At 32.0% G+C, this 24,216-nt stretch overlaps 1 protein-coding gene across 1 annotated transcript; it reads right to left on the bottom strand.

Moving 5' to 3' along the window:
* Positions 1 to 4,637: 4,637 nt before the first annotated feature.
* LOC145028543 (putative methyltransferase PMT15) lies at positions 4,638 to 7,875 on the bottom strand. Its single transcript, XM_078977236.1, has 6 exons — positions 7,135 to 7,875; positions 6,178 to 6,388; positions 5,761 to 6,058; positions 5,259 to 5,651; positions 5,092 to 5,169; positions 4,638 to 5,003 (listed from the first exon to the last, which is right to left on the bottom strand). Exons 1-6 carry the CDS (start codon positions 7,846 to 7,848, stop codon positions 4,772 to 4,774), a joined length of 1,926 nt encoding a protein of 641 aa, XP_078833362.1. The 5' UTR covers positions 7,849 to 7,875; the 3' UTR covers positions 4,638 to 4,771.
* Positions 7,876 to 24,216: the final 16,341 nt, after the last annotated feature.

The raw sequence follows: 24,216 nt of genomic DNA, 5'->3' as shown, positions 1-24,216 counted from the left end.
GTAGTTAATAACTTTTAGGGCACCTAATCGTTCTACAAATTAATGATTGGTAACAAACAATAGGTTTTCTTATTGTAGAACATTTATCACATGTTTCACACTTTCGAGCGTATGAGAAGAAATGGACATTGTTGGGAAGCTTGTACAAAACTTAATGCAAATTTTCAATACAATCTAAGAGTGTGTTTAGGTTGAATTAGTAAAGTTAGGTCTAGTAAAAGAGCGTGTTTTGGCTAGATAATTTGGAAAGCGAGAGGTATTAGAGCGTGTTAACATCTTTCAGTACCAACTTAGAATAGTAATCACAAATTACATCAAGTCATAATCAGGTTAAATGACAACATTAAGAACTAGAACTGGAAGCACTTTTACAACTTGTTTACAAATCTATTTCATTTTCTGCATGTTTCAAAGTTGATTGTTATTTCCATTATTTGACTTTTGCAAACAAAACCCCATTTGTGACCAAAGTACCTTGCGCAAAGAGGTATAGACTTTTATCACGTGTCTCTGTGGTTCAACCCTCCTTCCCTTGTACTAATTTTTAGTGCATTAAAGCAGTGTATTTGGAGTCTGTTGTACCCCTATTATTTGTTAGGTTTGACACACCTAACAGGCGGAGAAAAAAGCATTAGGAAGGGCTCAGAAAATGTCACCTGGCATAAAGGTATTGTTTTACTAGGATATAGGATGAATAAAACTATCAATAAAATCGAGAAGTACAAAAATTATAAAACATAAATATAAAAAAAAAGTATTCGTTAAGAATGTATATTTATTCACATATAATTAAGCTTTTTATGGTTAATAAAATAATCATATAAGCATTTTTTTTATCACTGTTACATTCATTTATGAATAAATGATAATTTTTTTTTCTGAAAAATTATTTAAAAAAAAAAAAAACGGCATTTTGAAGCCCTAAACAGTCCCGAATGGACGAAGAATACCGTACGTCATGGCGAAGTTGTGAGTTTTATAAATCGCACCATTTACATCAAATATACGAATTTCGTCCAATTCTGAGACTAAACTTCATTGCGGCAAATTTTTGATGATGTCACTAATTTTTCATTCCTACTAATAATGACATCATCATGACATGTTATCTAATTCATATATGAATAAAGTTTAGAAATCATTATGGCATATTTATTGATGATGTTACTAACTCCAATCTCACTAGTAAAAAAATATTATAATCTATTATTTTTATTTATGTGAATAAACTATACATGTTGATTTATTCATTTGTGAATACAACCTTTATATATAAAAATAAATAATACACTACAAGAATTAGTTTGTGATTTTTATTTATTTTTTTGTATATTGTAACAATATTATTTTACATGTAAATTCAATATTATAGTAAGACAAACAACATCGTATTGGTTAATGAATATCATTCACATTTGTATTTAACACGATCAAGATGAAGAATATATTAAATTGTATAACATTTATACATAGAATATAAAAATATATTGTCTTCGTCAATGATATATTCTCATTTGTACCAACTAAGCGTCAACTATTGAAATATGAACCAACTATTGATTGAAATGTTATTCATTTATTGAGTTATAACCATTCCTGACAAGCATGTGAATACACATAAAAAAAAAGTTTATACTAAAAATATATCATTAGTTTATAATAATAACAATTTATCACATGGTATATTCACACACGAATGTATAATCATATGTGAATATTATATGTATGTTGTTTATATTGTATATTTAGATGTGATATTACAAGGTATATTCACATGTAAATATTAGATGATATATTACCTAATGAACATTAGATTGTATTTTGATATGTGAATATTACATAGTATTACATGATATATCACATATGAATATCATAATATATTCATTTGTGAATATAGGTGATACATTCACTTATTAATAATAGATTGTATATTCATATGTAAATATTACACAATATATTCACATATGAATATTACAAGGTATTTTCATAAATATATAGAATTTTCATATATTATTCACATATGAATAACATACAGACTTGCATATTTGTTTTGTATTTTAATAATAAAAAATTTGGTTTAGGTACGAAAACATATTCATATGTGAATATAACATGGTAATTTAGTTTATGCATTTCATCAAACAGTTGGAGTGCATACAAATTAGCTTTTTGAAATGGTGTTGATGTTGACCTAATGACGTTGAAAATATAATTAATCGTAGATGTTGAAGATATGCTCCTATTCAAGCAGAATTAAATGCTGGATTGAAAGAACCAAAAACAAATTTTTGTTATCTATTGTTGAATGGTGTTGATAAACGTGCTATTGACGAAGATTGATGATTGATTAACACTTGACGACGTTGATCGAGAGTTTAATTGAAATTTTTTGGATGATTGTTAAAGGTTGGAGGAGAAATTTAGATGATAAACGATCGATTAAGAATAAATTTGAACGGTTATCTAATTTTCCACAGGTACATATCTATGATTGAAAGCTATTATATCATATTTACAAGTTTGTCACCGTATCATTTATGGTTACATATTAATTAAATGATTGGCTGAGAATGATTCTTTTATTCTCAATCTTTTTTTTTTCTCAATTGAAGCCTTAATTCCAAAATTATGGCTATTTGGTAACTATTTTTAAAAGAATACCCACCCTATATCTTTCATACGGCTAGAGGGGGCTGTGCCCCCCCCCCCCCCCCCCTCCCCCCTTAATTTTTTTGGCATAAATAGTCCCTATGCTTTAATTTTATACATATTTAGTCCAAAAATATAAAATTTTGACTATGGCTCCGTGTTCACCAATGTTTATACAAATTATATTTTCGACCCAAATGAAATATTGAAGCTCCACCAATGCACCCATAAATATTTTTCTAAAAAAACCACTTTGATCGAAAGCCTAATTTCCTTATGCAATTAACGTTTTACCTCGGACATTGTTTCGAGGTTCCCTAGAAGTCTTTTTCTAGTAATCATATCTTCCACTCCACGTTAATCAAACAACTATGCAATAAAATATTAATTTCATTTTCTATAAGTGGAACGTTTGTTTATTTAATTAGTTTTTGATTGCTGAAAACAAAACACCATTGTCATTTATTTGTTTATTTTTATAAATTTTACCTTGGCATAAAAAAATAAGAAATATGGATCGACAAACATTTTGATAGCATTATTAAATGGGTTTGTACTAGTGATATGATATTCGATCATTATATTTAAATTAAAAACAACTGTAATAAAGTATTAAACATAAAATAGCTTTGAAATTATATTGATCTTTTGTATGATGTTATATGTTTAGCAACCATAAAATAGTTTTGAAATGATAATAATCTGTTCAATGCTGTTAGATGTTTAGCGAGGATGTTCAAAAAAATCCAAAACTTAGAAACAGAGAAATTAGGTTTTTTGGTTCACCTACTCTTCATATTTTATGTTAATCGAAAATTTAAAATTTATATTTGCTATGTATAATAAGAGGATGTTTTTTTTATCACGGTGAAGCAAATATAATCCTAACTATTCTTAATTTCATGCGTGTTCCAGACATGATTTGAACAATTGATCTTAAAGATCTTTAAGGACAACATCACAATGCTAGGTTAAAATCTTTTTGGTGTATAAGATGGTCTCTAGATTTAAAATATAAAATTGATATTTTTTGAAATGAATTAGTGAGTCTATTTCTCTTTTTTTGAATTCAATACATATCGATTGAAGGAAAACGGGCAACAAGCTACGCCGCTAGTTCTTTTGAACTATTATTAGGAATTGCGGATCACATCAAGCAATTATAGCATTTAATTTAAAGATGTCTATGTTAACTAATAATCGCAATTTGTTGTTCATTTGTTAGTTTTGTTTTTTTTCATAAATAAAGAGATAATTAGTTATTATTTATAGGAAATAAGAATCGCAAGTACTTATTATTATTTGCCACAAAATATTTAAATTCAAAATAAATACTCAAAATATAATATCTTGTATCGCTGTAAATTTGCATTATGAGAAGAAACAATGGTCGACGTCCAAACTTGATAACCTTTCGTTGGAAAATTATTAAAATAAAAAAACTAGAAGACGACAACCTTATTTACTTTTGGTAGTTCTTTCTCGATTGTTTTTGGTTAAAATTTAAATTTAAATTTTGTTTTGGCCTTTTTGATAGATTATTTCGAAAACATATACTGTACTTATTTTGAAATTATCTACCGATCGAGTGTTTTAGTTATAAAAAATTTATTAACTAAGCAGTTAATCAGCTGACTATAATCGAACCACAAAAATAAGTTAAAACCTTTTTTTTTTCGATTTAGTTCTATGGTTATTATTATTAATTTTTTATTTTTTTTGTGAAACATAGTTACAACTAATCTTCCAAAATACGATTTTGCTTGTATAAATAACTTCTTTAGATTATTTTATATTCATTGTTCTTATATTGTTTACTTTTTAATATAATAGCTTTTAGTTTCTACTCTAATAAATAACATCAAAATTTGCTTTAATGGACTATTCGGCCGAATTATGGAAGCATTAAAGTCTAAATTGACTTTTTAATATTTTCATATATGTTTTTAAAACAATATTTTATGAAATGGGAAAAAAGATGCGGCACGTTATCTAAAATTATAAATAATAATTCAAATAGTGTTTATAATCGCAACTGAAAAATATAAGATTAAAATACAATTTTAGATCTAATTTCAAAAAATAAAACTTTTTAAGTTGGAAATTGAACTAATTTTGACTTTTATGCTGGTTGGTCAGAATCCGCAGGAGCAGTCCAATACAATTTCACAGCAAAAAGAAGCTTCTCTCTCTCCAATGGCCCATCTTCATGGTCAACTATTTGACTTTCCCAATTTAACCCATCTGCAATTCTTTTTACTTTTACCAATAAATCCACGTCATCTCTTATTATCACACTCCCTTCTGGCCTCAATATTCTGTCCATTTCCAGCATTAAATCTTCCATCTCACACCTGTAACGTACACATACTTTTAATCTTAATTTTCACCCCAAAAAAAAACACTTGGATATATAAAGCTTAATTAAGTAAAAACAATAACCTGTCTTTGTACAACGTAAAAATTGAATCTGCATGGATGAGATCATACGTCCTAGGGTATGTAGACATTGCCTCGCACCTATGTCAAAAACTTTCGTTAGTAATAATTCGTGGATTTTAAGGATGCTTAGATTGTGATTTATCTATGTATATGGAGCGTATATATACCAGCTTTGATAGGTTCCAATGAGTCCACGCTCGTAAATGGCACCAAGTGTATCAGCTTTTGCTTCAACGGGTACAATGTTCATGACCCATAAAGGATTATCAACGAGTGTAGCTGCAAAACCACCGAGGAATGCGTTCATGTCAAGAAGATTACGATATCTTCCCGGTTGTCCGAGCTGATTATTTACAGTTTTATAGTATGTAATTCTCTTCTTCCACAACAACACATCTTCTTGGAAAATGTCCGGTGATACACCTTCGATGCTTCCACTGCTAACCCTAGGAGGAACCATGTGTAATCTCTCTGGCCATTTTGCAATTGCCCCACCTGCAACTTCATCGCTGCTTGACACTTCTGGCAATCGAGTCAAACATGTCTCTATGTCTCTATACCTGAAAGTAGTATTCATTTGATCATGAAATTAATCATATTATTCGGAATGAATCGATTATGTATGTATATTATATATATATATATAATGGAAAACTGATCAAGACGAACCAGGCAGAATCAGGATTTTGGATCGGGCAAAGAGGCGTGTTTTGGGAGATTTTGCGATTTGATTTACAGTTCAAATGATTGATCGGTTTTTGCCAAATCGAAAGATCGCCCTTTTGGACCACTTTCTTCCAACAAAGACTCTTTGCAACTCTCTCAATTTGGGTTTGTTCTTCGTTCAAATCGTCCTTTGTTCTTTCCCACCCTTTCCAGTGATTCTCCCAATTGATTGGTGGGCCGGACAGGATCCAATATCCACCAGGTCGGAGGACCCGATCCACTTCAATCAAGTACACTCCATCTATATTATATTATATTATATTATTAATTAAAATTCAATTTGTCAATGGATGCAAATATTTAAAATTGACATGCATGTGGGGTATATATATATATATATATATGTGGAGGGGAATTTACCATATTGTCCCCATGGGATGAGACAACGAGAACAATGAGCCATGTCGAAAGCCCTTGAAGGATATGGAAGCCTCTTGGAGGCGATAACACCGATCAAAGCAGGAACACCACGCTCTAAAGCAAATTGTACTTGCGCTTCGTGTGTATCCCTTGGAGCAAATGACATCGCTATGATGTTTCTTGAAAGAAGATATGCCCCCCAACTTGCCACCTAGTAATTACATCCATATTTTTATTTTTTAGATGATATGTTAATTTTATTTCCATATTACACAAGGATATAAATATAATCTTTCCATATATTAACTTTGTTTAAATTTCAAGTTTAATACTATATACGAATCAAAGATCGGCTTTTCAGATTCCTCAACGTTGATTTATTCGTTACATTGAATGGTAATTTCAGTCGTTGTCTAGGAACTATATATTTTTACATGTTACTGTTGCCGGGTAATCTTGTCTTTTACAATGTATTTGCTTACTGGACGGCATGATTTTGAATTATCATTAATTATACTTGTAGATAAATTAATAAAAACTGTGGGGTAAATGGACCAAAAGGGACAACAAAAAGTTTGTGATATAACTGTTTCTGAATCAAATTGACAGCAATTATGTACCTAATATGTTCCTACTTGCAAAATTGTCAAAGGTAAAAACTGTGCATTAATTAACGTTTTCAAACCTTATTATATTCCAAAGTAGATATACATAAATTAATTAATCTGTCACATCAATTTTCTATATTTAACTATATTTAATGTAGCTTCATATTTTAGAACTTTAAAATTGTCATAAAATGGCAATTTTCATTTTTAAGAATGGTTTTTATAGGAAATTATAAAAACAGGCGACAGAGACAATTTACCTAAAAATAACACCAAAAAATTCTCCGTTTAAATATGAAATTTATTAAAATAAAACGGTCGGCTGGCTTGATCATAAAAAGAATCTTACCCCACAACCCGTATCAATGGCGGTTCGGATCGACCCGTCGTTAAGATTGATTAGTTTTCCGATGTCGTCGATATAAGCATCAGCGCCATTGGGGAACATGGTCCCACCGCCGGGGAATCTAAACCGGTCACCCTCGAACCTGATCCAATTCTGAACGGCTTTCTCGACGGTGAGATCTTTGTGTGGTACATTGGCGTACCATGCGAGATCCCTACTCGTCGGCCACTTGAACGGATTCTTGTAACCAAACGGCGCCGGAATACGGCATTTAAGCAGCTCGTTTTTCTCCGGGCAATGTCGTTCACGGTAGATAAGACGATCTCTTGGGAACTTCAATGATCTTTTTTGGTCTGTGCATGGTGTGTATTCGGAATACTTGACGGAACAAGGTGGGTAGGTTTTTACAGTGAAGGAATCATCGGCGGCGGCGGAGTGGTGGGCAGAGAAGTCTAGGTCTTTGTTTGTGTCGTCGATGGTTGAGTTGAAGGAGGTGGGTTGGGTGGAGGCACAGTTTACAGTGGAGGTGAGGAGGGAAGTGACAGTGGAAGTGGTGGCGACACGGGGTTGCCATGAACCGAATAAGTAGAAGAAAGAACAAAGGAAGAAGACAAGACAAGATAATAAAACGTTGTTTTTACGGAAGAGATGGGCGGAGGTGGCGGTGGCGTTGGGCTTGGTGGTGGGGGTGTAATACGTCGTACTTTGTCCCGCCATTGTTATAGTCTTCAATAAGGTTGTCACGATCTTTCAAGCTATATATACAGAAAATGAGTTAGGACTCGTGAGTGAACTCGTAAGTTGTGAGTTAAAACAGTGTGTTAGAACATGAATATTAATTTTCCTATTTGTTTTCTTAAGAAATAATAAGCATAAATAAAATAATATTGGAATGGGAGAAATGGAGAGTGGTGGACCGGAGAAGGGCCAGGCTGGGTTAGGCTGGGTCGCAACGATGATGCTTCCGGAGTGTTGCGAGTAAACTCTCAAGTTATTAATAAAGAAATAAGGATCAATGGAAGTAAATTGTTCCTCTATTATATAGTGAAATATTTATATAACTATATATATTTACCTAAAAAACTCCCTTAATACGGTTTTAAGATCTAGGTTCGTTTATTCCTCAATTATATTTTTCTTTATTCTTTACCTACTATATATAATATTTGAGTTCAAATTTTAGAAAAGTTATGCCTTTGTAACAACTATGATATGAATACATTATTTGTTAACTTGAGTGGCGCGTCATATAATTATATTATATATTTTTTTTGGTAAATATATGTTAAAAATAATTATTTCATTGACATTATAATAATTTGAAAGAGTAAAATTGCTTTTCTGTTTTTCTTATTCCAAAAATTGATTACAAAAATCTTTTTAGAAGACAAGTTGAGGTTAGCCCATTTGTCTAATATGAAAATTCTAAATTAACATCTAACTAGGTGTTCATGGATTCAATACTTCAGGAGAAAAAAATAATTATTTATCGTTTCAAACAAAAAAGATCTTTTTATAGAATATGAAACTAAAGATAAGTACGTGAATTAGATAAGGATTTTGAAACTAAAATAATCTCAACATTCACTTAAGTTGAACTGTATAGATCATGAGCACCTAACTTGTTACAAAGAAAACGAAAAGGATTTGCCCCAAAACTTTAGTGAACAAATCTGTCATTTGACACTTAGATTGAATGGCACAAGGTTCCACGTATCCATTTGTGACACGTTGTATAACAAAATAACAATCAATCTCTACATGCTTGGTTCGCTCATGATATACTGGATTGATCGTTATGTATCTCGCTGCCTCATTGTCACACATTAAAGGAGTTGCTCTAATTTGTGTAGCATCAAAATCTTATAGTAACTACCTTAACCAAATTATTTCACACACTGTGCTAGCCATGGATCTATATTCTGTCTCAGCCGAAGATCTAGCAACAACACTTTGGTGTTGTTTGTTTTTTTTGAAGCAAAAATCCATAAAGTCTGCGGACCACCTCTGCAACTCTCTGCAGTTGAAGATGTAGACTAAACGGCTGCAGACTGTAATAAGAAGTGTGTTTGTTTTTTTTAACATATGCATACTGCTGCATATATTAAAAATTAAAATAAACTGATTTTATAATCCGAAAATAGTTTTTTAATATCGAAAATTTAATAATGTATAACATTTCGGCAAAAATTTATGATATTTCAGCAAAAATAATGATATTTTAACAAAAAAAAATAATGATATTTTAGCATGAAATGATGATATTAATCAACAAATTATTATTATTCAATATAAAAAAATTCAACAAGAATAAACAAAAAAAAAAAACAAAAAAAAATTGTGAAATAAGATTTCATAAATATATAATCAATATTTTAGCAAGAAAAAAAAAAAAAGAGGAAGGAAGAGCCAAACAAGTGTTGCGCCAAGAAGAACACATGCAGAGGTTTTTAAATCCGAAAACTTCTGAAAAACAAACAGCTGCAAGATGAAAAGTGTTGCGTGTGTGCTGTGTCGCGCAACAATAAGAGGTCTGAAGATGTTTTTTTCCAAAAAACAAACATCACCTTTGTTTCTTCATTCGCCGGGAAATAAGAGATCCTCCTAAACTAATAATGTAACCACTACAAGATTTTCTTGTAGACGGATAACTCAACTAACTAGCATCACGGTAAGCCATTAAGTTGAGGTTTCTGGATGAAGGCAAAAATAAACATTGTGTTGGTGTGGTATTTAAGTAGCGAAGCACTCTATGTACAACATCTAAATGAGTAGTTCTTGGTTTACTCAAAAACTTGCTTAGTTGACTTATCAAAAAAGTTATATATGGGCGAGTAACCATAAGATAAAGTAGCTTGCCAATTAATCCTCGGTATAGTTTTGCATCAACTTCTGGACTGTCATCATCCTTACGAAGGTGTAAGTTTTGCTCCGTGGGAAACGAACTAGGACAATTGCCTTGAACCCCCAAATCATTTAATATATGAAGAGTGTTTTTATGTTAACTAATAACGAAATCTTCAAAAGGAGAGGCTACCTCAATACCAATGAAATATTTTAAAGGCCCTAAATCATTGATGCTAAATTGTATTTACAACTGTGCTTTTACTTTTTCAAGTTTTCTTTCATCATTTCCCATTAAGAGGACATCATCGACATAGATGGGAGAAATAAGGTGTATGAAACCTTTCCGATGTATGAACATCGAATGATCAGCTTTGGATTGTTGAAACCCATTCCTAAGTAATGTTTAGTAAACTTTTGTGTAATGACCCAAAAACCATATTAATTTTTTTCATTTTTAAAAGGCATTATCATAGAAATCATAAGTCACAAAAACATTGTTTTACAACTATATCAAAATTAGAGTAATAATATCAAGGTATCTCTCAAAACATGTAACTATTGGATGATGTACAATCTCGCATTTACCTTTTAGTGGTCATCTGAGGTACCTGAAACATTTTAAATCAACAACTATAAGTCGAATCTTAGTGAGTTCCCATAAAATACTCGTCACAACAATACATATACAATGTGAAGTTTTATCTTATTGGTGGGATGTCAAGTCCACCAAGCAAATTACACTCTTTGTAAATAAAACATAATATAATGGTAAAAAAGGGTATCGATCCTCAGGAAAATGGTTGTATTCAATCACCAATGCAATCCAATAGAACTAGTGTAAATAAACTAACTAACTACAATTAAACTAAAAGGCGTGTGTTTTGATTGCTTGAAAACTAAAAGACTTGAATAACTAAAAAGCTTGCAATTAAGCAAGATGATGAGATGCTCAAATATTGGAGAAAATTGGTTAACCAAGGTAATTCAACATAATGAACATTTGTATGTTTATCATTAGGATTCAATATGATGCTCATCATTCATCCCAATTTGGTTATAGCAATCACGAAGCATGATATGCCAATATTCCTCATAGGTTTTATGGAGGTTAGGGAAGCCCACAACGCACCTTCTTAATCAAAATCAAGGATCCAATTGAAGCAATTGAACCCAAATAGTTGATTAGCCTTAAGAATGAAAGAATCTCCAATTCCTAGAGGATGTTAATGCTTACACATCCTTAAATGAGTCATGATTTATAAGCTAGAGATGATTTCTACCATCATAAATCCCTTGTTCTAAGTAAATTCAATGATTCAATGCTAAACCAAAGAAATAAACCAACAATTGCTCATTCAAGTACCAAGCTCATGATCAAAGTATTAAACAATCATAAGAAATATGAACTAGAATCATAAACATAAGATAAATGATAATTAAGTATAAATACTTCAAAAATCCACAAACATTCAATGGTTTTAGCCAAAGTTAACCAAAATAGGGAAATTAGCCACTCATGGCAACAAAATAACAATCACAAAAGTGTTTTTGCATCAAGAATCTACCAATTACTTAGAAATTGAGAAGAAATGTATCCAAGCTCCCAAAATCGCCTCTATTTGCTCTCTAATGGTGGAAAATCGAAAGTGTTGCTGAAAGATCCAACCCCCCAAGGTAAATGGTAAACAAAATGACCAAAATATCCAAAAGTGTGCAGTTACGCGGGTACCCGCGCGCTTGAGATCCCACCCTCGCAAGTGTTGCTGGAATGCTATTGGTCCATTCTTCTCCACTATGACAACCCGATATTTCAAGTCAATGTAATGACCTAAGTCAAGTATTGTAATCTATTTTGAAATGATAAATAAATAAAAATAGCGTCAGAAATGAAATGTTCAAAAGTCTTAATTGGGATACATAAAATGATAGTCATCGTGTCAATGTTCTCAAAAATATAAAAAACACCCAAATCCGAGTTATAACAAAGAAGTTATGATCAATAAAAAATCCGCAGCGAAACCAGTAAAACATTGTTAAGCGTGAAACGTGAAATTTCAATAAAATACTTTTTAACCTTAGGTATCTAAATGAAAGTCGTATATATCATTAAACCGTAAAAATACATAAAAAGAGCGTCCAAATCTGACTTCGTATGAGGAAGTTATGATTTTTCTATGCTTCGGATATAACGGTAGACAGCTAAAAACTCGAAATAGAGATCTAACGACTTTTAGCTGATGCAACCTAAACGAGGATCGAAGATCTCAACAATAGTAGTACAACAGTAAAAAAACAGACAAAAACGGAATTCGGATGAAGAAGTTATGATTTTTTAACGGACTTTTCTTGTCCCGACCTGTTAAAAATCTAATATTAAAAATGAAAGTCAAAATTAGCCGACGAAGTCTAAACGAGAGTTGTAGAGTATATTCTCACCTACGCGTGGATATAAAGAACGTCAAAATTAGAACTCGTATGCGGGAGATATGAATTTCCGAAGTTTGGGACACAAATTCCCACACTAACAGAGGACTCATGACGTGATCCTGAAGCTCACGACGTGAGCTAGACTGATGGGTGCTAGAGACGGGCTATCAGACGTCTAGTCTACGGAGGGGATAAGATCGAACTCACGACCTTAGCAACTCCATGCTCACGACGTAAGCTTCACAAGTGCGCCCTATAAATAGAAACTGAAGGTCTCGGGTTTAGGTTCTCAATCCTACTCTCCTTTCTACTTTTACTCAATGTTAAGCGTCCGGAGACTACCCCGATGCCCCAGTTACGTGTCCAAGCCTTGACGGAAGCGCGGAGTCCCGAAGTTCCCGAGAAATTTGCTTCGTTCCAGTCGAAGTGCTGCCCGAGTTAAACATCGTCTTCTTCAAACCGTCACTAGTACCAAGTGAGTTCATACCCCTATATTTTCACGTTTTTACTATATTTTAAGGGGGGGGGGGGGGGATACAAGTGAAACACAAGAAAAACTTATGTTAAAATGCAAATCGTTACATTTAGTTTCAAATGCTTTATCTACATTTTGTGTATAAATGTTAAATAAGTAAAATAACGTTATTACAAATGTTATACTTTACATGCAAAGTTGGTAATAAACTAAGGTTTATCATTCAAACGAAACACGCTTTTGAAAAACTATAATTGGTATAGCTTACTAGATATTCATGATATTTTACACTTTATAAACACTATGGAAAGGAAATACTTACATTTACAAGAAAAATGGACTTTTCATACGTAAATCTATTTGATACTAACTTTTTTGAGACATTTACTTCACGTACTTTCAAGTACGTATTTTAAGTCTTGTGTTATAAACCATAATCCCCTGTAGGGAGAGCGTGATACTTGTGTATAGATCTATACGGGATTGACAATCCCGCACCTAAACGGTTAGCTAAACGTCATATCATTCCGACGCCTGAAGCACATTATGACAGACAGTCTGGGTCAATAGTACGGTTATAAAACTCATATGAAGTATTTAAACATTTGATTTATGAGGCTAACAAGCGTCTTAGTGGTTATATATACATATATAAATCTACTTACACTACTTAGGTATGGAAAATACTTATGCATTCCGGTTTTTGGAACTTTTAAAACTACTATTCATTTATGGAAAATATTGGATTTTCTAGAAACAAACTCATTTACTTTATACAAAAAGGCATACAATCCTTATACAACAACGCTTATGAACTCACCAACTTAATTGTTGATACTTTTTCAAAACTATTTGTATTTCTCAGGGATTCAGAAATACAGGTAAACCACAACTTTTGGGGAAGGAACGCTAAGGCATCAAATTTCAAATTTATATATCATCATAAATGTAATTTCTTTTGAAACATGTATTACAATCAACTATGTAACTTTTTAAATTATATTTACGATGGTTGTGTTTGCTTTCTTTACTATTTACTGAACTGTTATGATACTACATGAAGTCATCCGCCCTCGAACAATTCCGCCGTTCTGGTTTGGGGGTGTGACATCCACTAACCATTCCACTACCCAAGATTCCCTTGGTCCCTTCCATGACTCATATGATTTGAAATTGGCCAATCACCTTCAAGCTTTAAATATGGATAGTCCATGCTCAAAATAAGAATCCATGACCCATCTTCAAAAGCCCATTTCATCCAAATCTTCAACTTTTTAAGCCTAAATCTCCTTTGATGGATCCGTCAAGCCCAATAATGCATCAAAAAGCCCACTAAGCCCAACTCCAGTCAAACTGCAACTGCAATAAGCTCCAAAACCCTACAAAATATCTCATGGAAATTAGAAAGTCCCCGATATGATCCATGATAAAGAAAATAAAGAATATACAATGCAATATTAATAAAAAGAGGTAAAAATACTAAAATAAACTAATAAAAATATGGAAATAATATAAGCTATCACTTATGGTTTCAGGTACTTTAGAGGATAAGGGCAAGGCGAAGGCGTGATCGTATACATTCTTCAGTGATATGCTTTGGAGATTTTATAACACTCTGATTTTGGGATAATTATACATGATATTTGGTTTTTATGACTTGAGTTTTGATTGAAACAATGATTTTACTTTAACTAAAAAATGTAAATTTTATTGTGATTTTTGGGATGTTATAAGTTTTGTTTTTAGGAACCTTAGTAGGTAATTTTTTGATGATATATGAGGTAGTTAAAATGCAATCTCCCTAAAACTCCATTGGCAAAGAAGCTTGAAAACATAATGCACACCCTATTTCCAAGAGGTGTCGATGTTTTCTCTCAACTATATTGTAACGCCCGCAGATCCGGGCTAGTCAATTTAGAGGCAATAGGGGTCAAAAATGATTTTTTGACAAAAGATTATTTATAATGAATAGTCTTAACCAAGTTTTAGAATATGTCACAAGGTTTCCGTACATATAAAGAACGCCGAAATCCGAGTTATAACGAAGAAGTTATGGCCCGCCGAAGTTTTACGGCAAAACCGACACGGCACCGGAAGACGTAAATAGTGAATTTACGATAGAAGACTTTTTAGCCTTAGCAATCTAAACAAAAGTCATAGAATATGTTAAACTAAGAGCGTCAATAAAAAGAACGCCCAAATCTGACTTCGTATAAGTTATGATTTTTCTAAGATTCGACTTAGCAGTGTACAGCCCGAAACTCGAATTTTAGTTCGAGCGGTTTTTGGCTTACGTGAAATAAATGAGAGTTGAAGATCTCATTAATAGGAACTCAACGGTAAAAAGACAGACGAAAACGGAGTCCGTATGAAGGAGTTACGAATTCTTCGCGGTCATTTAACAGTCTAAACGCCTCGTACTGTTAAATTTAAGATCGATCGAGAATTAGCCAACGGAGTCAAAATGAAAGTTGTAGATATTATTTTTACCTACGCGTGGATATAAAGAACGTCAAAAATGGAGGTCGTATGTGAAAGTTACGGATTTTAGAAGTCGGAAGTGTGTTGTGCGAAAATGGGTGATGTGGCACAATCTTGGCCATTGCTTTCTCCCCAAGTCTTGCCACTAGATGGTGACATGTGGCACCAAGTTTAGCCATTTTCACCCTATAAATACCACCTCTCTCACCCTCATTTTCTTCACACCTTTCCCATTCTTTCTTCTCTTTACTCTCTCTAGAACCTCTCTCTAGCCCCGAAATCCCGCGAAAAGCCTAGGGAACCTCCCTAGCACGAGGCGGAAGCCCCGGAGTGCTCGACGGCTCCGAGAAGAAGAGCTTTTTGGCTCGGAAACGCTGCTCCAAGCAAAGCCTGGTTTTCTATAAAACCCGTTGTAAGTGAGCTACGCCTACGCTATTTTTAATATAGTTTTTATTTAATTATATTAACGTTATTAAGAACATATAATAAATACTTGGGCTATTATTATGGGTTATATAAGTATTTTTTTTAACGCTTATATAATAGTAATAATAGCTAGACTATTAATTAGTCTGGACGAATAATAGACTAAAATCTATTGGTGATAATACTAGGTTTCGTCGAAGGAAATTATTTTAAAGTAAACGAAGCGCTGTCCGAGTACCGAGTCACCACCTTCTCAGGTGAGTGCATAGTCTCTTTCACGAACATGATTTTAATACAAGTATTGATTGAAGTATTAATTATATGTTTATGTGCGAGTTAATTAATGTTGCTTGAAATTTGTGTTAAAGAACATACCTGATTATATTTGATAATTTAGGATAAAGAGTAGACCTAAATTAAATATGAGGAATATTGGGTAGTATATTCTTACGAGTACAAGTGAGTTAAACTCAGAGAATAGAAGTTAGTACATGTCACTTATCCGGGAGTATGGATTAGACATAGTCATTGTCCCTAGTCTGAGAATATGGATTAGGCATAATCATTCGTCGTTAATCCGAGAGTATGGATTAGCTATTATCCCTAGTCCGAGAGTATGGATTAGGCATAATCATTCATCTTTAATTCGAGAGTATGGATTAGTCATTCGTCCCTAGTCCGAGAGTATGGATTTGGTAAATTCGTTCATTTCTGATCCGAGAGTATGGAGTAGGTAAAACGACTAATCTTAGGTCCGAGAGTATGGATAGCCTCGTTGCGAGGATCGACGGGATGGGATAAGAGTTGTTTATATATATGTATGGTGAAATTGTATATTTTGTGAATTTTAAACTATATATATGGTATAACATTGTGGGATTGAAACCCCTATGTGCTCACCAGGTTTCCCAACCTGACCCACTCAGTTTATTCATATCACAGGTGTTGATATGAAGTGACATTACACTGAGAGATTTAAAGAGATGTAGACCACTAGTGTGAATAATTGTAAGTTCTGTTTATGCTTATGTTCTTGTATTAACGATGACATCCCAAACGTTTTAAAATGAAATAAATACGTTTCTTCGAAAATATTTTAATAACGTATTTACCATGTTTTTCTGGGAACAAATTCCGCAACCTTTTTATAAAATGAAGTACTCTGATTTTTATAAAGCGTAAACAAAATCAGTCTTTTCTGGCCATGATTTTGGGGATGTCACATATATTGTTTTGTTATGGCGTATATGGACACAAAGTTTCTATAAGCATCCCTTGTTCCTTATAAAATTCCATCATATATCTAGACTTGAATTCCCACCCATTATCGGTTCATATTCTCTTAACGTTTATGTTAAATTGTGTTTTAATCATGTTGCAGAATGATATAAGTAGGTGGCCCGCTTGAAACTTAGTTTTCATAAGGTAAACCCAAACTCCTATACTATAATCATAAACGATAGAAAAAAATGTTCCCCATTTATTGTAGCATTTTGATATGGACCCAAATATCGACCTCTATTAACTCAAAGCTCTCTATTGTTTTAGAAAAACCAATAGGAAAAGGTAGTTTGGTTTATTTTTTTCTAATACATGAATCACAAAATTGATTACAATTACCTACATCTATTTGTTATGACTTCTTCATTACTCCCTCTAAAGCGTGCCCCAACCTTCTATGCCAAATCATCTCTTTACTAGGAACCGTCATTGCCACCCTACTTTCCTTGAATGACTCCAAACAGTATAGTCCACCATGTTCCTTACCCGTCCCAATTAGGTTCCTTGAATGTAAGTCCTATATATAACACGTTTTGGTCATGAACGTTAACACATATTTCATTTGAAATGAGATTTACGGAAAATCGATTGCAATTGAAAATTGGAATGTTTAACACATCTTTCAAATCAAAACCATCAGTGAGATGTATATGGCCATTATGTTTAATAAGAACAAATGCACCATTAGGTATAGTGACAAAACAATTGCCTTGATTAGTTTTAAGGTCTTTTAACCATTGTTTATGAGGATTTATATGCTCACTTGCTCTAGAATCAATAATCCAAGAAATTGGAGTTTTAATCTTACCAGTCATGTATGCTTTTGGATTATTCTTACCACTGATGTTGGCTTTAGGAGGTTTATCAATACTTTTGGACGCCTTAAGCATTCTCGTGATATCTTCACATTCTTCCTTCATGATTGTTTAAGAATCCGCTTCTTCCACAACTGTTGTTATAGCTTTCATTTTTTGTTTTTCAGTCTAATTCTTTGCATTTGTACTTTCGTGTTCCACCGCTTCGGATATCCAATTAGTTCGAAATAGCCTTCCACCATTTGACCGGGTTTTTGATAATGTGTACACCACTTATCCTTTGACCTTCTTTGATTGTCTTTCTTAACCCTTGATTATGATCCAAATTTACTAATTTGAAGAGAAATGGACCTTTTCGTCGTCTGGAATGTTGTAACTTATGAACTGGAATTCTGTTTCATCCTAATTTTTCTTTGTTGTTAATATTGGCTAATAAGGTGGTATGTTTCATTTAAGGTGGGTAAAGGCTTCTACTAAGGATTTGTGTTCTTATTGTATTGAACTCTTTGTTTAACCCGATAAAAATTCGTAAAGGCGTTATTTATCACAAAGTCTGGTGATCTCTTTGTTGATTTCGCATCGACACACTTTACAGGTATACGTGGGGATTTGGCTTATAAATCGAATTTCACCCCAAACGCTTGTTAGATTTTTGTAATATGATGAGACAGACAAGTTGTCTTTTGTATGGTGGTAATCGTTCGTCCTAATTCATACACTCGAGGAACATTCTCTTTTCCAAATCCCTCCTTGAGATCTAGTCATATGTCACGAGCGGTGACAACATACTTCACACTGCTATTTATCTCCTTCTCCATGGAGCTCACTAGCCATCCACGCACCATTACATTACATCTTTTCCGGTTGTTAAATTCGTTTGAATCTTCTTGTGTCAGTAGTAGCTTTCCATCAACGAACCCTATTTTGTTCTTAGCAAACAGAGCATTCGACATCTCGTTTTCACAATCGTCATAATTTCCATTGTGTAGGAGATTTTCTCCTACGAAGTTTTGTCCAGGATGATTGGAATTGGTGAAGAAGTAAGGCAAAGATATATCGAGAATGGATTTTCCTCTTTTAGACGAACCTGGTTGTTCACCGCCAGACATGGTAGACAAACACTAGGACTTGATTTCTAGGTTTTGCTTTGATAAATTGAATGAGTAAAATTGTTTTTATGTTTTTCTTATTCCTTTAACCGATTACAATGATCATTTTATAGGATATGAGACTAAAGATAAAGATTCTAATCATTGTAGAACAAGAAAACTTAAATAAAGTTAAATATATGGAAACTAAAATAATCTCAACACATTAACTATAAAATAATAATATTTACATATTAAGTTGATGTATAAAGTTGTGATTAATTTGAACGATATAATAACATAAACATCTATTATAATTATAATCAAATTACGCAATAACCTTTATCTGTGACTTGTACGTGAATAAAATTAAATATATTTATAAATTTTGTGTAATTGTTAACTATTATAATAACTTGTTAATTTAGAAAAAAACTTATTTAATCAAAACAAAATTTTATTTTAGTTAAGATAATTATTTAAGATATCCACTAGTGTATATAGAGAATAGAGTAACGTAATTTAATATATAAACTTATTTTACTTATAACTATCATTAACGATTACAATTATAATGGAGACTAATTATTTTAAAGATGGTTTCTACACGTCCTATTTTTTATTTCGTTTTTTGTTTTGTTAGATATCCAATCCATACTAGTAGTACAATTCAAACATAAACAGTGAAAGATTTGACACTGCAAATTAAAAAAAATAAAAGAAAAAAAAAAAACCCTTAATGACACAACAAAATTTTCCCATACACAACAACAATTTGTGATTTAAAATATTGTATTATACAACTTAATTAAGTACAAATTGTTATTTACGGCTATTCTCGTTAAATATTTAATAGATATGTGACATATACTTTTTCATGGGTCATTGGGAGAGAGAGAAGAAACTTGAATATTAAAATACGATATTTGGGATGGCATAATACATCTAAGTATTTATATTAATATCAATTGATATTGTGAGGTCAACGTGGGGTGCATGAAGGAACAATAGCAATAGCATGGCCCAAATTAACGATAAATCAAAATTTAAGATTTTCTCAGTATTTATTTAATATTTTACTTATTATTCATTTGTATATTTGTTATCCACGAAACAAAAGGATGATCATAAAACAATAAGAGATTGTTGTGAGGTCAACGTGGGGTGTATGAAGGAACAACAGGATGGCCCAAATTAACGATAAATCAAAATTTAAGATTTTCTCAATATTTATTTATTATTTTACTTATTATTCATTTATTTATTTGTATATTTGTTATCCAAGAAACAAAATGATGATAAAACAGTAAGGTAGTATTTGTTTTTTGTTTGCAGATCTGCGAGATGTCTTCTGTCTGCGCCGCGCAGACATTAGTCTTCGCAGACTGTTTGTTTTTTTGAAGACTGCAGACCTAAAAATGTCTGCGCGCCCTCTTCTTGGCGCAGATGTGGACCAGAGTCTTCTAACATCTTCAGATATCTTCTAACTTAAAAAAAACATATATATCTTTATTTTTTTTAAGTTTTTTTTTTTAATTTATATTTTTTCCAACTTTATTAATGATAAACAATATGAAAAAAAAAAATACAAAACTTAAAAAAAAACATTTGACGATACAAACATGATATTTTTAACAAATTTATAAATAAAAATTTATTATAATAATAGTCGTTGAAGTTGTTTATATAAATATGAAAAAAAAAAAAAATCATAATATATTCTTATATGTTTTTGCCAAATTTTTGTAAAACTTTATTTAATAGAGTATCATCAATTTCTCGAGAAAATATTTATCGTACGTTTTTAATAGATTTATTTGAAAAAATTGAAGTTTATTTCCATCTATTTATGTATCAAATTCTTTGATCACTAATTATAATGTTTAGTTATAACTTTGCAATCAAAGTTGTTGGGTTTTATCAAATATGTATATGAATTAATACCATTTTTATTTTTATTTTTTATATAATAATACATAAAAGTTGATCTAGATTCGTTATATATTTATAATAAAGTCGTAAAAATATATAAAAAATTCACTTTGAAGTTTTAAAAAATCAGTTTATTTAGATTTCAGTTTATTTTAATAGCCCGTAGATGTTAAAAAAACAAACAGTCTTCTTTTTTCAGACTGCAGACGTTTGGTCCACCTCTTCTACTGTAGAGGTCCACAGATGTGGTCCGCAGACTGCAGATATTTTTCCTCAGAAAAAACAAACAGCACCTAAGACAATCCAACGAAAAAATAACTTTTATCTTTTAAACACGGAGATTTGTGAGTAATCAGTTTTAGGTTTGTACCAAGGTTGTTAAGATGGAGATCCTACCTATGATTGTTTTTGGGTTTGTAAGATCGAAATCCTAAGATCGGGATCGAGATCCTAAGATTCCACAAAATAAAATATATTTTTAATTAATAATATTTAACCATGAAAATTATTTCAAACATTTAATTTTTCGTTCAAAAGTTATAAAAACTTCAAAAGATTAATCATAGGTCACAATAAAAAATGATAAATGGTACATTGGTAAATGATAAAAGACATGAAGTGGTAAAAAAATTTCATTTGCAAAAAAAAAAAGAAAAAATCAAGGAAAGGTAGGATCGGAGCGGATCTCGATCCTACGATCCTACCTGCGATCCTACCCAAAATACGATCCTTTTATGATCCAGATCGTTTTTCATAACTACGATCGTACGATCCTACGATCAAGATCGCGATTTTAACAACCATAGTATATACTATTCATCGTTAAATTTATTTTTGTGTTTGATATACCATTGAATTTATTGAAATTGTTCAAAAATTACCAATATGACCGATAATGATGGCTTATTCTGATTTCCGTCATCTTTTCCATCCAAACAATTTTGACTCAACTTAAAAGCCGATAATAATGGCTTTTTCATCTTTTGACACAACTTAAAAGTCAATCCATCACCAAACAAACAATTTGGAAAAGTTGGAAAAGAAAAGGAGGGAAGCTAGGGAGAGGGTAGGGGTGAACATTTGGGCCTCCAGACCTAGAAAGTATCAACAAGTCCAATCAAAGATCCACCAATTTTTGCAAACCGATCTAGTCCGGTTCGGTCCAAATGCTCACCCCTAGGTGAAAGTACATACATGCACAACAAATACCAATCCATGTTCACCATTTTAATAGGGCCACACACAAACTTACAAATGAATCGATGAAAAGGGTGGGGTTTCGGTTATTAAAACCAAGATGCAAGCGCAAACACTTGAGGGCTTTCAACAAACTTTGGATTTTAGATTCGATTTGTAGATTTGCAGGTTCAAAAAAAATATGATTTTAGATTTGACTTGCAGATTTAAATTTCATAGCAAATTAGCATGTTCAAACTTGAACTTGAACTAAAAAATCCGATTTCAGAGCCGATTTGCAAATCCAAACTCAAGCCTTTTTGCATCATATTTTCAGATACCATATTCTTTGTGAGTTTAGGGTTTTCAGACTCACTCAAACTCATAATATGATACAAAACAATGTTAGGGTTTTTCAAACTTAAACTCGAAATCTAATGAAAACACTATTTAGGAATGCGATTCAAAAATCATTCTTATTTTAAGTTCATGAACAATTTCTGATTTTTGAAAAACCCTTCAAACGATTATGGAAAAACAATTTCGATTTCAGGAACGTGTTCATCCTCATTCAAATGATTTTCATTTCAATGGTTTTGTTTTTAGTTTTTAAGAACACGGTTTTAAATTTCTAAGGGTTTTTGTTTCGCGCATTATGAATAAGATTGCCAGAAAATTCAATGTTGGTCGGAGAAAATGATCGAAAAATCCAAAGATGGTCAGAAAATTCATGTTTGGCTGGAAAAGACATTGGAAACCGGAAAAACCCACTATTATTATCGTATTGGTCATTTTTGACTAATTTCAACAAATTCAATGATATATCGAACACAAAAATAAACTTGCTGACTAGATATGTATAAAATGTAAAGTTAATTACCCTTACAAGTCATTGTCTTTTTAAAATACATAATATTTTTCCATCAAAATGTAGTTACAAATAATTTTTTGAAATATAAATTAGGAAGAATTTCATATATACCCTTATTAATCGTCTAAATATTGTATTTGTCCGATCTAAATTTTAAATATCATATTTGTCATTCTTAATGCTTTAAAATATCAAATTTGTCCAAATCTAATTTTTAAATAGTTTTTATTATTTATTCATCATTTTTTACAACATAAAGTCATTAAAATTGAAAAAAATAATTAAATGGACAATATTACCCTTACCTTCTATATCACATATCGCATGAATCCCTTTACCTGCTGCCATGGCAGGTTTAGTCGATTATCATACCCTGCATCGACCTTTTTTTTTTTTTTATTCTCACCTCTTCCCTGTTATAATCGGCTACGCTTATCAGGTAAATTTCTGGCTTTCCGCCATCTCAGACCCTCTGCTTAAGAATCATCTTCGACACTCGTCGTTTAAGAATTGATCCCTCTCCAATAACATCAGCCTCACCGCCATTTCAGCCCCTGGTCGCCGTCCTCGTTCTCTCAGACTTTAATCGCGGTCTACCTTCTCCGGCGACGTCGCCTTCCTCACATTAGCTTGAATTTAACGTTGTCTAGACGATTTTCTTTCTATTTTTTTAGTTTTTCTGATTTAATCGTACACATTTAGGGCGATTGGAAATCATGATATGAAACATATCCATTTTGTAATATATTTTTTTGCTTGGTGGATGACCAGTTTTTGTGGATTAACACCAATTATTTGTGTAGTACTCGGTGTGTATCATTCTTTGTTGTGTGTATCAGGTACATGTTTCAATTTGTAAAACAATTGTTATCTCAATATTAGTTTGTTTTTTTGCAGCTGCTTAAAGTCAATGCTAGCTATTAAGGAACCAACTACATATACATTGCTTATTTTTTCTGATGGGGTTGTTCTTAATGCAAGTTCAGCTAGCATAATTTTGGTTGATTCAATCAAAATAATGTCAATCTACTCAAAATGGTGTAAAGTTGATTGCTCTCTTATAGATGGTGGCTATTCTCTACGTATTTTCTGATTTCAACTATTGATGAGGCTGTTGATTGCTTTGTGTTGTCTGGTCTCCAAAATTTTGAAGAGTTAATGAAGTTTCAAGAAATCTTTTTGACAGTTTAGATGTAAAAGAATTGGGCATTATAACTCTAGATGTAAAAGAAACGTGTTTTTAGTTTTCTTGTTTTACTTGATAAT

This window comes from Lactuca saligna, chromosome 2 (genome assembly GCF_052625555.1).
Source record: "Lactuca saligna cultivar CGN05327 chromosome 2, ASM5262555v1, whole genome shotgun sequence".
NCBI classification, from domain to species: domain Eukaryota; kingdom Viridiplantae; phylum Streptophyta; class Magnoliopsida; order Asterales; family Asteraceae; genus Lactuca; species Lactuca saligna.
This window is presented reverse-complemented; position numbering and strand designations above follow the sequence as displayed.